The 14,705-nt window shown below is 40.5% G+C and overlaps 1 protein-coding gene across 1 annotated transcript; it reads right to left on the bottom strand.

The window, feature by feature from the left end:
• Nucleotides 1-301: 301 nt before the first annotated feature.
• On the bottom strand, nucleotides 302-12,283 carry LOC129323673 (tetraspanin-6-like). The gene is made up of 7 exons (XM_054970245.1): nucleotides 12,209-12,283; nucleotides 9,710-9,898; nucleotides 7,649-7,723; nucleotides 5,437-5,532; nucleotides 3,735-3,884; nucleotides 2,397-2,480; nucleotides 302-370 (listed from the first exon to the last, which is right to left on the bottom strand). The coding sequence occupies exons 1-7, from the start codon at nucleotides 12,281-12,283 to the stop codon at nucleotides 302-304; spliced, it is 738 nt and encodes a 245-aa protein (XP_054826220.1).
• Between the last annotated feature and the right edge of the window lie 2,422 nt (nucleotides 12,284-14,705).

Here is a 14,705-nt window from a genome sequence, read left to right as displayed (position 1 = left end):
TACTGACATTGGGAAAGTATGATAGTTAGACTAGGAAAACTTGGGTTGATTCCCCATCAGCCATGAAGATCACTGGGTGTCCTTAGGGTCAGTCTAATCCACCTCACAAGGTTGTCAGCAAGATAAAATGGGGGAGAAAACCATAAAAATGTTGCAGACAAGCAGAATTCTCCAATTCTCGCCTTTTATGAAGATGCATCATTCCTTAGGGTGATGTAAATGTTTTATTTGCCACTACATTGTAAGCAAAAGAAATAACACCGTATATTCCAGCCATAAAATTCACATCCGCTTCCGAAACTTATTGAATACTTTCATAGTTTTCTTTCAGCATTCTCAGCAGCATATAGCAAAGTAGGATCCCAGTTAGCTGACCAAAGAGAGAGAGAGAGAGAGAAACAGAACACACAAGATGTTAGGTTTGGCTGCGTATTTCTTTCTGTCCATACATGGCATACATACATATATATAATTATGATAGCCTAATCCAATTTAAGTCAATCAGAACTCTATTGAGAAGTGGAGTTGAAACTAGTGCCTGCTGCGAAGTCTCCAGCTGTGCAAGGCAGGGCTCATTAAATCCAAACACTGGCCATTGGGGGCCCCTCAAAATCCAGAAATAAGATCTCATGTTTGTCTATCTCATTATTTGTGGCTTTTGGCACATGTTGATCTAGCAGAAGGGAAGTGGCTACATCCATACTTCCCCTTTCAACAATCAGGGCTTCAGTATGACACAGATACAATGTCAGAAATAACCACAAATCCCATGAACGTGGCCATACCACAAAGTCAAGTAAGCAAGGTGGTCCACCACAAGAAAATTTATCAAGACCACAGTCTGCTCAAAAATGCCCTAGAGTAGCTAGCTACCATTTGTATCTGGTGGCTCTGAGAGCAGTTTGAGATACTTGAATATTAAAAATGTCACGTTTCAAGTTCCAATTTCACTCAAGTGTTGTTACTGTGTTTTTTTTCTTTTTCTTTTTATAAAATTTTTATTAGGTGAGAATATTAATACATACAACTTTCAAATAACATCTCAATATCATTTTTCCCCAACCCTTTCCCTCCCCACCTGTGTTGTTACTGTGTTTATACTGTGCCCCAATACAAGCAATATGATTTTCTGTATTGCCTTCATTTAAACAGTTTCAAGGGTGTGACCTGAATCACTTGGCTGCCCATATTAGGATTTCCAATCAGCATCACTTTCCTCTTGTCTGAATTCGGCCTCAGCCTAACAAGCCATAGCTCCTAAATTCTACTGTGGCAGGATGAGAAATGAAAAACAACTTGCATCAACAATGTTTTGATGACATTGCATTTATTCCCTGGAAAAATCTTTCAGCTGATTCACACAAGTGTTACGAAGGTAGGGCAGGTAAAGGAATATCCAGAACTTCTCAGGATTAATCTCAAGATAAAAGAAACAATATGATCCGTTAGACTTCAGTCAAGAGAAACAGATCCACCACAATGGATCTAGAACTATTAAGTTCTAGAGCAAAGCAAGCAATATGCTTCACTATCTCTAGAGTTGTCAAGATGAAAACAGAAAAAACAGCATTTCTTCTAGTGTCTCATCATGTGTGTCTCAAAGCCTGTCACAAACAAACTGGCATGAAATATCTCCTTCACTTAACTATTTTCAGGTAGTTGTCTCCTCCTTAGGGTTATGAGGTCACAATGATACAGTAACTCTAGAAGTTCTAACTAAAAATACATTCCCCAGCCAACCACTTCTTTTAGCCTCCTTATTCTTTGGAGGGATGTCTTTAGAGTTCTTCCCCTCTCATAAATATCTCCTTGCCTTACTTCTGTTCGCCTGTCTGTCTCATAGCCACCAACTCTTATTTCAGGTTCCTCTTTCAGAGGTTATTCCTCATTTTTACTTTCTGGGTCTACCCATGTAGTTTTCCTGTGTCCCAGTTCTCAGCTGGTTTTAAACACAGAATCTGGACTGCAAAACTATTTGAGCCACTGAAAATTCCACAACACTATACCAGCTCAACTAGCATCACCACCATCATTATACCACAATCTAGTTCACTAGAACTACCAATTCCCCCTTAATAACTTGACTGGAAGAACTGAAAGTTTATTTCATATGTGTTCAGCTGGGTCATAGCCATTTGACCATTCAAAAAATTACAAATGCACAAAAGTGTGGAAGCTGCATTGATTTCCCTCTATAAAAGCCAGCTCACTCTGAGACAAGAATCATCGTGTTTGCATGGGGAAGTTAATGTGTGTCTGCATACAGAAGCATAGACACAGACCACAGACAAAGCCTGTATGCAAGGAACAGGCCCAACATATTTTAATAGAGGAGTGGGGAGGACCCATAAGGCTTGAGTTTACATTTCGTGGACAAGACAAACATTTCTTCTTACCTGTGTAAGTCCAATGAAAAGCCCAACCCCTCCAAATATAATAAGTTGTTCTTCAACCCAGTTTTTCAGTTTTAGGACACATCCCTGTAAGACAGGTTACAAAAAATATGCCTATCAGAATAACTGGGTGCATGAAACATACATTCTAAATTTATTTATTTATATTGATTGATTTGATTTTTAGCCCACCCTCCCCACGAATGGGCTCAGAGCAGGGTACAATAAAATGCTCAGTAACATTTACAAACATATAAATACATTTAAAAATCCAAAAACATGAATACATAGAACAGCATCTCAAAATGGCAGCCCCCTCCAGTTTCCCCAATCATAATGTAAAGACAAGGGGTGGGGGTGGGGGCACAGTTAATAATATTCTAGTGACTGCATTCATAGGGGGGGCAATAATTTCATCACCCTCCTGGCAGGAGACTAGTAGGGAAACTCCTGAAATGATCAAAGTCTGGCCTCAACCATATGCCTGGTGGAACAACTTCATCTTACAGGCCTGCCAAAAGGATGTAAGATCTTGGCGGGCCCAGGTGTCCTCCGACAGAGAGTTCCATCAGGTTGGGGCCAGGACGGAAAATGCCCCTGGCCCTGGTCAAGGCCAGCTGGGCCTCCTGGGGCCAGAGATCACCAGTAAGTTCTTATTTGATTATCTTAATGCTCTCCGGGATGTATATGGGGAGAGCCAGTCCCGCAGGTATGCTGGTCCCAGTCCATTTAAATGTTTCTTTAAACGGAGATGGGGGAGTGTAACCACAGCAGCAAAAGCTCTTTTTGCTTTTTAATAGCTGTATAAATGAGTGGGTGGCAGATCAGAAGCAGTCATGGGAAAGCTGCTAACGACTGAATTGTGTGTACATCAGGTGTAAAAGTATATTGCTTTGTAGTGAATTTGAACAACTTTGTGTAGCTCCGGTGACCATCCCAGCAAGGGTTATGTGCTACATTTAAACATTCCAATTTCAATTATTGTAGAATGCAGCACTGAAGTCAAGTTGGGAGAAGCTAGCATTTTACCATATTAAGATAAAAAATTTTCAGCATCTAGATTAAGGCCAGACACTGCTTTGTATTGGTCCCAGACTACTGGGAGATCATTGCTGGACTTCTTGTCTGACAATTCTTAGCCACGCCACATTCCTGAGCTGGCCTGTCTCCCTCTAACTGCCAAGTCAAGTTGGCTTAGGTCAGTAGCCCCAGCACCAGAATTTTCAATACCATTATGAAGTATAAAGTGTACTCTAACAAATGCTACCTTGATGCAATCAGGAAGCATTAGCAAGCAATTAGTTTAAGGATCCCTTAAAAGATGAGGTGGCAAAGATGTACCTCCTGGTTAATGTGGAACCTCTCTTTAGTTAGATCTGTGACACAGCTTTCCACGTCTTTTTTGCAGCAGCTTGTTGGGACAGATGGAGAGAGAGATCCAAATGTGGTGTTCAGCCAGTCTGTATAATTCTCAGCACCACAGCACTGGAACTATGGTACAAGGGTTTAAAAAAAAAGGTTTTAAGCAAGACAGTTAACTGAGAAGGATGTTCTTAATGAAAAGCAGGTGAGACTTCCATTTCAAAATCATCTTTTGTTAAGCTGTCCAAGTCTGGTGAGCTGAAGGAGATAAGACAGAGCCATGAATCATTACTGCCCAGGAAACATGTTGGTCCCAGTCTCCTATTCTGTCAGACAGGTTTTGCAAGTTTTTGCAGTACTACAAAACTTTTAATCCAGAGAAGATGTGTGCGGTGGGGGTGGGAGGGACCAGTGATTATGATTCTATCAAGTCTCCTCTGCAGGAAAAACTTTAGTATAGAAACAAAAACTGTTTGATCCTTCTTCTCCCAGGCCACTTGCTGAAAACAAGGTGCTTTTTGGGTCCTTCCACATAAGGAGTTTGTCTCCGCATGAAAGCAAGAACCCCATAGATTGAAGGGGAACTTCCAGATAACATTGTGCGTAGTCTGCATACAATGTGGCATTCCTGGGGCTTTCCTTTTTAAACTGGGGGGAAAAAATCAGGCTTTTGTTTTTCTCCATGTTAAAGGGGGAACTGTGGGGTGGCTGTATGGATGTTCCACCTGTAAACATGTGGGGGGTGGGGAGGGAGAATTGAATTCCACTTTCAATATGGCATGAAGCAGCTTGCTTGCCATGTGCCATTTTATTTATTTCCCACCATGACACAGTGTAGGAAGGGGGGTTTCTTTCAGGGGTGCAAGAGACATTGAGCCAAGCTACAAGTGACGCCTGACACAGGTTGGACACTTGTCAGCTTCCCTCAAATTTTGATGGGAAATGTAGGCATCCTGGTCTTGCAGCTGTAATGGAGAGCCGAGCTGTAAAACCAGGACGCCTACATTTCCCATCAAAACTTGAGGTAAGCTGACAAGTGTCCAACCTGTGTAAGTCATCACTTGTAGCTTGGCTCATTGTTTTCCTGCACTTTCATGAGGTCATGAATGGAAAAAAGGAGAGAAGACTGTGGAGCAGGGTGAAGGGGTGCCCGTCCCATCAATTCCTACACTGCTTGCTGCTTTGAGAGCACATTTTTGTCCCCTTGTCTGGCAGCAGCCCTGGTTTAACATATTAAAGAATTGCCAATAACCTATCCCAGGGTCAAACTAGACATGAGGGTTTTTAAAGAGTTGGCTTTAGGCTCTCCACAGCAGCTGCAGGAAATGACACAGAATGCTCCATATGGAGCAGCAAAAATGGAGAAATAACTCCTCCCGGGGTGCTGTTCTAGCTGGGAAGGGGAAGCAGGAGCACTTCCTCCCCCCACCACAACAGTGATTCAAGCCCAAATGGGCTCTTCTCTCTGTTTTAATAACCATTCCCAGCTGTTTTGTGGCTGTGGGAAATACAAGTTGGGTCTAGAGAACCCAGACTAATTCTTTAAACACACACACACATCTAGTTTGGCCCTTAAAGACACCAGAATGACTTAATAAATTCTTCTTAACAATTCTTCATTTTGATTCTAGTAATCAGGATTACTATTTTTCTAATACTTACTAGAGGAATGGTAGCTTACCTGTCTCTGTAGTCCATCCACTGCTTTAGTGATTGGCAGGTCAATATTATACTTGTCCAAGGTCTCCAAGAAGTTTCTCAATAAAGTTTGATGTAACTGCATTAACAAACACATTTTGCTTAATACATCGTCATGTACAAGATGATTTCCCACATATTGCTTTCTAAAGTCAGAAGAATGGGCAAAATTAAGAAAAAGATGAGAATCATTTTGAGATACAAAAGGATTCCAAAAACTAACAAGCAATCTTAATTTACACCATAGTTGGTTTGGAAGGCTTGTTTTAGCTCTTCACTCAACCTTGGAGCTCCTCAAGTGGGCCTTCAGCAGATTGCTTCCTCAGCCTCAGTCAAGTCTATCTTTCAGGGGGATATTTTATATATTGAAAGTGACAGAAATAAAGAGAATATTTATTATTTACTTCATTTATACCCTGCCTTCCTCCCCCCATGGGAACGTGGAGCAGCTTACATCATTTTCCTCACCTCCATTTTATCCTCACAACAACCCTATGAGGTAGATACTAGGCTGACAGTGCGACTAGCCCATGGTCATCCAGCAAGCTTCCATGGCAGAGTGGGGGTTCGAAACTGGTTCTCCCAGATCCTAGTCTGACACTCTAACCACTACAACACACAGGATCACAATACATTTTGTTTTTTCAGACAGCTGTGAAACTCAGAAATCTTGGACAATTCAGGACACCAAACACATTTTTATATGAAACATTCATAATCCAGGTTTTAAGAAGTTTTAGGCTTTCAGCTAGCAATTTAAATGCTTCTCAGATCTCTACTTCAGAGCTGCCTGGAGAAAGTATCTTGTCCCTTGACAAGAGGCTATGTGGAAATGGGCAGCTGAAGCTTTTCATTGTATGGAGGTAAATAACATTCCATTAAGCCTCTATTAAAGGGACAGGACACTTTTTCTACCGGCAGTTGTCATCCCTTTTATAAACTGGCAACATGGTTTTCCTGCAAACTCTCAGCTAGAAACAGGGATAGGAAAGGGATAAGAAGCCCTTTAAGTGAAGGAAACAGTGCTTGCATTAAATCTGGACAGAAAAATAGGTACCAGCTGTATTAGTCAAACATCATACAAAAGTGCTTGTACATCTCTACTCCAGAGCTTTGATTTGGCTGCAAAACCTGTCAAGACATGGCTGGCAGCTGTGTTTCTTGCAAGGCTTCTGGTTTTACTCATTTGTTTTCTGAAGTCTGGCTGTTTTGACTGATTGGACAACGCAGCCAAAGTATATATTTCCATACTGTCTCCTCCTAGATTTTATTGTACATTTATAAGCAAACAGCGGGGGTGTGGGGGTTGGCTATAAAGGTTAGCCTTTAATTGGGTTGGGGGTTTTTTAGAAGAAGGTTTAATTCAAACAGGAGAATATGGTTTGAAGAGATGGATTAGTAAACCAAGGGGTTCAGTGACTGGAAAGCTATCAGCATACAAATATTTGATGCCTTAATACCATCTACTGTACCTGAGGCACAGTGCACCCTGAGATCCAGGGGGCAGCACCACAGAGGGCTGAATCCTGCCATACTTGAGCAAAATGAGGTCACACAAACAGAACTTCCTCTGACAACCCCCTCTGCACCCCAAAAATCCTCTGCTGAGGGTCAGGCGGCCCTCCTAAACAAAATGCTATATAGCCCAGGGGGAATGCAATGAGGAGAAGGAATTAGATGAAATTCCCCATTATAGGCACTTGTGGAGAAAACTTAGCTCTTAGCTCGGAGGTTTGCTAAAAGGAAAACAGGCAATTTTATCTGACCTCCTCCTTCCGGCAGCCCTTGTGCCACATGACATTTTGCTCATGATGGTTTCCCAACCATCTGTAGTGGTAGCACACAGGTGAATACTTGCACATGGAAGAATCCAACCCACAGACCTTATCAGACACATCTACAAGTTACCATACCATCATCATTTACAGGAGGCTCCTCATCTGCTCACCTTTCCTTAGAATTAACAGCTTTGGGTTTTTTGCAGGGGCGGGGGGAGAAGACTTGCACCTTCCTGGGGAACACACAATGAGTGCCAAACCTAGATTTCGAGGAATCAAGCAGGAGCTCATCCTACTTATATCGGCTGCCCACACTCCCAGGAAGACATTTACTCACAAGATCAGACCATTTCTACCAAGACATTAGAGCTGGAAAAGCAAGCAGAGGTCATTTTATGCACGTGCAGACATATTTACCTTCTTTTGGTAGGAGTAGGCAGAAGCACCAACAATGATTTCCACAAGCAAGACTGCCAGGAGCATGCCTATGAACTGACAATGGGAAGGCAAGTTTAACTTTAAATGGTCAACCAGCACAGACTGCTCAAGAATGTATTTTGATAAGTGTTAAGAACTTAATAGAAAATACTGGCAGTCTCACTTTCTGAGATTTAGCCATCCCGGACTCCCTCACTCATCATCTAATTTTAATCCATGTAAGAGGCCAAGCTTACTCTCCAAAGACCCACAAAGCCAAATTCAACATTAATTCATTACTTTTGGCATCTACATCTTTATACGAGATGAACTAATTCTTAGAATAGTTTTAAAAAAAAGTCAAGTGGTCCATGTATGGTTAAAAATCTATTTTGGCTAGTGCTTTCTAGAACAGTTTATTTATTGGGATATATGTATACAGCATTAGTTGAGCAATACCTGTAATCCTGAAATCAACTGGCAAACGGAATAACTTTTCAGATGGCTCAGGAAGGAGGGGTGCCAACTCTGAGCTGGGAAATTCCTAGAGATTTGAGGGCAGAGTCTAGGGAGGGGAGGAGCTTAGCAGAGGTGTGATGCCATAGATTCTATCCTCAAAAGCTGCCATTTTTTCAAAGGGAACTGAACTCTGTAGTCTGAAGATGTAGAGGAATTCTAGGAGATCTCTAGGTCCCACCTGGAGATTGGCAACCTTACAAAAGACTAGTATTATAGGTAGAATGCAGACCACTAAACAATGCTAGTCCTCCATCTTTTCATCAGAAAGGATACTATGAGAGGTTAGTGTTATGTCCTTGGAAGATTTTTGTCCTGTTGCTGAAGCTAGATACTTGACAGGTTTGAATATTTCCATAGTTGCTTAGTAACAGGATGGGGTGGGTACAGGAAGGTAGCTGTTTGAGATAAATTGCTCTCATTTAATGCTGGCTGTTATGTCACTTAGTCAAATAAAAATAAATGCATAATTCATTCTTTGCATCAAAGTTATTATATCCTCACAACTGTTCTCTCTCAGGGAACCTAACTACAAGCAATTGCGGGGAAGAGGGTAACACAAGATAGACCTGGAAGAGCAACTTTCCCAACATAGGCACCTGTGTTGGGAAAGTCCTGAGGGGCCAGCTCACACAACTTCTTGGAGTAAGAAGACAGGAAGTCTTGGGCTGAATTTCCAGCAGCTCCAGGAGCAGATACAGGAAAACCTCCAACTGCCTGAGATTTTGAAGAGCCATTGCCAGCCAAAGTAGACAGCACTTTGCTATATAGACTAGTGGTGTGATTCAGCGTAAAGAAGTTTCATCCCAAATAAGTATCCCAAATATTTATTTAAATAGCCTACATCTGGACTATTTTAATGACTTTTAAAGATTATTATTGATTTTATGGTTTTGATTGATTCACTGTGTTTTATGAAGGTTGTTAGCCATCCTGAGCCCATTTGTGGGGAGGGGAGGGTATAAATAAAATAAAATAATAAATAAATAAAACTAATCTAGTTTCCCCCCTGCATTTTTAAGGCTAAACTCATGTGTACTGCTCAAAGAACTTTTCTCTACTGTTGGTATTAAAAATGGTTTTAAATGCTCTTGATTCAGAAATTTGCTCAACTGACAACCATGCACAAGCACTAATTTATCTTTATTTATTTACTTAATTTATTTCCAACTTTTCTCACCAAGGTCCCAAAGTAGCTTATATCATTCTCCCGTCCTCCACTTTATCCTCACAACAATCCTATGAGGTAGGTTAGGCTGAGAATTTGTGACTGGCCAAGGTCACGCAGCAAGCTAACCTGGCAGAGCAGAGATTTGATACCACTACTCCACACTGGCTCTCATTAGGCTTAACTCCTCCTGTGTTTTACAGTATATACAATTTTGCTTTAAAAGGGATCAGTTGTACCTTCTCCTAAATTAACTATCTTATGTCTGTTCCTAGAGGGAGAAGGTAGGAAAAATCATGCCAGATCCACAAGCTGTTCTCGGATACATTTGAAGCATTTTTAAAAAATAGATTTTCACAAAGCCATGTTCAGCTTACCAGTTTGATCATCTTTGGGTTATGCTTTAGTAGTGCAACTGCTCCAAAAGTAGATACAAGGATGATAATTGTGCCAACAGTCATGATGATCACAGGAACTCCTGATGACCCTTCATTCACGAACACAAAAGTGTCGTGAATTTTCACTTGAACTGACACGCCTATGCACATTAGCACAACTCCAGAAATCTAGAATAGGTAAGAGCTGACAGTCACTAACAGAAGCTGGGAAATACTATTCTTGGTGAAAGCAGAAGCACATCTACTCAAACATTTTCAAATTAATAAACACTTCAAGAAGAAAGCCAGATAGACCATAGTGGGATATAGCATCTTCTCACCCACCTCCTCCAAAAGGTCTTAAACAATCCTGATTCTGTGCTAGAGTTGCCAACAGGCCTGGAGAAAAGTGTTCTGTCCCTAAAAGCACATAAAATCAACTGAAGCGTCCTTTTCCTACAATCCATAAGGTTTCTAAAGAAAAGAAAGTTGTATCTGGGCTACCAAATCTTCTTAAGAGTAAAAAAAAAAAAAAGTCTGCAAGATAGACGAAAGAAACTAGTTAATTGAGAGTTTACTATCCCAACTGTGATTAACAGATTAGCTCGGGGGTGGGGAGGAATGTTGACACCAAGATTGTTGTCCTATAATGTAGAAGGCGTGGAAGATACCATGCAAAATGCATCTATGAAGCCACAAACTTCATTCAAACTTACTATGGACAAGAGGCACACGTGGTAAGAAGAGAATCTTGATTTCCAGATGTTAAAAGTAATGTACTAGAGCCCCTTTCAGTTGTTACATTTTAGTCACGTACAAGGAGCAAGTGATCAGTTCTGGCATGCAAGTGAAGCTGAAAACGTGTATTGCCCCTTTCAGATAAAATGGTGATTGCATGTATTGGGAGGATCATACTGTACAGAAAATAATTCATGATCCTACCAAAAAATATCAGCATATATGGCCTAGGATCAAGTTCATTATAGACACCAGTAGTACAGTTCTATCAAGAATTACTTCAAGAGCTTCAGAAGAAGTAACTCAGCATAGGATTGTACCATACATACGATTTTCAGTTACTTTCTCCAAAACTCATAGTATGAATCAAATGTATTTCCAGTTTTCATCTAGTACATTTTTGTCCTATCCTTCTTTCAAGGAACTCAGGATGCCATACACAATTCTCCTTTCCCAGTTTGTCTTCTCATGAGGTACAGTATTTACTCAAATGCAGGATTAGGAAGGTTTTTTCCTAGTACACCATCAAAAGGGGGGATGTCTTGAATTTGCATAAAAATTACAGTCATATCAAATTCCAGTACTAAACAAATTTTTATATATACTTTTTTAGAGATAGAAAAGAGCAAGAGTCCAGTAGCACCTATAAGACTAAGCTCATGAAAGCTCATACCTTAACACAAATTTTGTTTGTCTGATAGGTGCTACTGGACTCTTGTTCTTTTCTGCTGCTACAGACAGACTAGCATGGCTACCTATATTGGTCTCTCTCTTTTTAGAGATGCCATTTTACATTCAGGGTCATCTTCCTTTGAGATAAATACAGTATATTAAACTGAGTCATCCAAGGTTGAGTCTCCCCTGGTGCAATACTACCTCTTCTAACATGACATTGTTTTTAAGAGGTCTAATGGTTAACTTGAAACCAAAGAGTAAGAAACCTTTGCAGGGATGAAAACAAATTCACAACTTCCCCAGACCTCTGCTGTAAGTATTGATCAGGAACACAGTCCAACATATTAAGTAAGGATACTTAGCACTTAGTTCGGTTTTAGAGATAATTACTGTTAGAATTTTAAAGAGTTCTATGCATTCAAGGAAACATAAGTTTGATTCAGACAGCAGCCCTGTATACTGCACAGCTAACAGCTTTTGAAATGGATTAAACTATAAAAACAACTTTCAATATGATATGGATACTAGATATTGTTCAAAGGATCTAAAGAGAAAGAGCCAAAGTTTTCTAAGAACATACCCATTCAAAGGAGCAGATAGGATCCCAATTTATGTCTGAGAGAAGTAAATTTCTCATTGTAGTTGTGGACTTATATACATAGAACTAAAAATGGACAGAAAAATATTGCCTCTGCTGAAGTCCATTAGATAAAACCAGAATATTTTATTAAAGCTTGACAAACTAGTTAATAGCAAAATCCAGCCTGTTAACATCTTGTAATGCTTAGAAAAACTCTATTAGAAGAGCATTAAAGCAACAGCACAATAATCTTATAAAATATTGTACCTGGGAACTTATTATACTTACAGTATATTATGCATACAAGTCTATGTCTACATTAAGTAATAAACATTATGAACATATGGAAAGTTTAGAACCTTTTCTAAATTTTACTAATTTATAAGAGAATAAGTAAAGTTACTCAAAAGTAAAAAGAAAATAGCATATTAAAAGTCATATTAAAACTACATTGTTAAACAAAGAGCAAACTTTAATAACATTCAAATAAGGGGGGGGACCCTTACCCAATGGAGTACAATAATCAGCCATAAGCCAATTTTAATTAACTTTTCTTTAGTGACACTCTCTGTTTTCTTCATCTTGTCCTATACTTGCTAAGAGCACCGGTGAGTCTCGATATACTAATTCTACTTATTGCTTCTAATTATCACGCTTGTTAACAATTTCAAGCAAATGGCCCCTTATATAGCAAAGGTAACAAGGAATGGATTTAAGTTCAAAATGGCTTATTCTGTTTTAGCTTTTCTGTAATAGAGAACTACTCTGGATTAATCTAAACAACTCATTTTTAAATAGGTCCCAGTATATTGAACTACTTGTGACCAGATGGTAAAAGACTGCTAATTTTGCTGCTTTAGCATTGATTCATAGCTTATATTAATTGTGACCAAGCAAAGTTAGGTTATGCTACTTCTAATAGGCTAGGTAATTGCATATTGTTGAGCAAGATTAGGAAATGTCTAATTCTGTGTTAAAATTGAAAGATCAATATATGGGATGAAATATAGTTACTTTTTTCCATTTTAATATGCAGGGTTTAACCAAGGAAGCTAACACAATCTTGAAATTGTGGAAACTTCACCTTTCTTTTAAAACAAAAATAAGCATGTAGGTCTCATAGGGCAAAATTTAGAAACCAGGGTGGTCTGAAACTTTGATTCCATGTGGTATTGTTGTAGTAAAGTCAATCTTTAACCAGCCAGGTTGCCTTATTCCATATGTATTCTCACCATGGCTGAACTAAGGTTCCCAATCTCCAGGTGGTGGCTGAAGATCTCCCAGAATTACAATGATCTGCAGGTGACAGAGATCAGTTCCCCTGGAGAAAACTGCTGCCTCGAAAGGTGGTGGTATCTATGGCATTATAGAGGTTTCTCTTCTCCTCAAACCCTGCTCTCCCCAGGCACCACACCCAAAATTTCCAGGAATTTTCCAATCTGGAGAACCCTGTGAAGTAAGTTAGGCTAAGAATATGTAAATAGCTTATGGTCACCCCGTGAGCTTCCATGTCAGAGCAGGGACTCAAACCAGGGTAGGGATCCTATTCCCCTGGTGGAGAACAAGGATCTTCTGCTCCCAGCCGCTGCCCCCACCCCGCCGCCACCTCTCACCTGGTCGGCAAAAGGAAAGGTGCAGGAATGGGTTAGCACCCCCCCACACACACACACACAGCATGGTCCAGATACCTTCCATGTTGCACCAGAAATGATCACAATATGCTGTGATACAGTATTATGTTGCCAAAGTAAGCTATGCTACAGTAAACTGTGCACATAAAATGGATACATCTCAGCCCTAATTTTACTCTTGTGTAGGGTTTCAAAATCCAGTGGTAGCCAGAACTTCACTCATCATTTTTGGTTTTGATTAGTATTAAATATCACTTGCTGAATTTAGCCTGAAGGGACTAGAGCAGTGGTTCTCAACCTGGGGCCATATGGCCCCCCAGGGGGCCCCAGGATATTCCAAAGGGGCCACAGGTAAAAATTGCATAAATGGGGGGCCACGGCACGAGACTAGGGGGCCACAGAGGGAAGTGAGAAGTGAAGAAAACAGAGAAGTGGCTGAGAAAAGAAAACAGAAAAGACAGTGTGTGGGGTGCTGTTTCTTCATGCAAGTGTAACCCTTGGCTATTTACAAACAAGACATTGAAATAGCTACCTTCAAGTACAACACCTTTATTGGCATATAAAATAGCTACCTTTATACCGGTAGGACAGGGGGGGGCACAGGAAGGAAACAAGGTCGGAAGGGGGCCATGGTCGGAAAAAGGTTGCGAAACACTGGACTAGAGCCAGATTTTAATGTTCCTTAAGTCCTGTGGGTGATTGCTCGGTTGTGGAAGGGAAGAAATTGTTCACTGTTGGCTTTGTTGAATCACCCATCAAAGTTTGGAGTGAGTGAGCTGAAGGGAGGGGAAGATATGTGTCTGAGCATACATGTGCACATAAAGAAACAGTAGCTTGAAATTTGAAAGAAAACAAGCCAGTATGGTGGTCTGGTTACCATGGCAGACTACAGTCTAGGTGACCCAGGTTACAATCCTCACTCTACCATGGAAGCTTGCTAGGTGATCTTGGGCCAGTCACTCTCTCTCATCTTAACTTACCTCACAGGGTTGCTATGAGGGTAAGATGGAGGAGGGGAGAATTATGCATTCCATTTTGTGATCCCACTGGATGGGAGGGAGAAGCAGGGAATAAACAAGGAACGGAACAGACATACACTCACTTCTGTGAGTTGTCTGAAGCACCTTGGCATTCAGGAAGGATATTGAATGTGGAGTAGCAGATCTGCTGCCTTGTAGGAATGAATCTTTGACTCTACCTGTGCTTTGTTCATGTATTTGTAAATGAGGTGAAAATTGCCAAAAAAAAAATCCCTAAGTCACCACTGGACTCTTCTCTAAAGGAAATCAGTCTAGATAAGCACTACCCCTAGAATTTCTTGCTGCTTGAAGTCGGGAATAAGCGATAATATTGGACTGCTTTTAAGAACAAT

Source organism: Eublepharis macularius, chromosome 2 (assembly GCF_028583425.1).
Source record: "Eublepharis macularius isolate TG4126 chromosome 2, MPM_Emac_v1.0, whole genome shotgun sequence".
Taxonomy (NCBI): Eukaryota; Metazoa; Chordata; class Lepidosauria; order Squamata; family Eublepharidae; genus Eublepharis; species Eublepharis macularius.
The sequence above is the reverse complement of the archived record's forward strand: the minus strand, read 5'-3'. Positions and strand labels throughout refer to the sequence as shown.

Excerpts from the sequence above, each read along its gene's own strand:
- LOC129323673 (XM_054970245.1), bottom strand. The coding sequence starts at position 12,283 with ATGAAGAAAACAGAGAGTGTCACTAAAGAAAAGTTAATTAAAATTGGC. Across the intron at positions 2,481-3,734 it reads GGTTCCACATTAACCAGGAG|GGATGTGTCCTAAAACTGAA; the intron begins GTACATCTTTGC and ends CCTGTCTTACAG. Across the intron at positions 371-2,396 it reads TTTTCATTGGACTTACACAG|CTAACTGGGATCCTACTTTG; the intron begins GTAAGAAGAAAT and ends CTCTTTGGTCAG.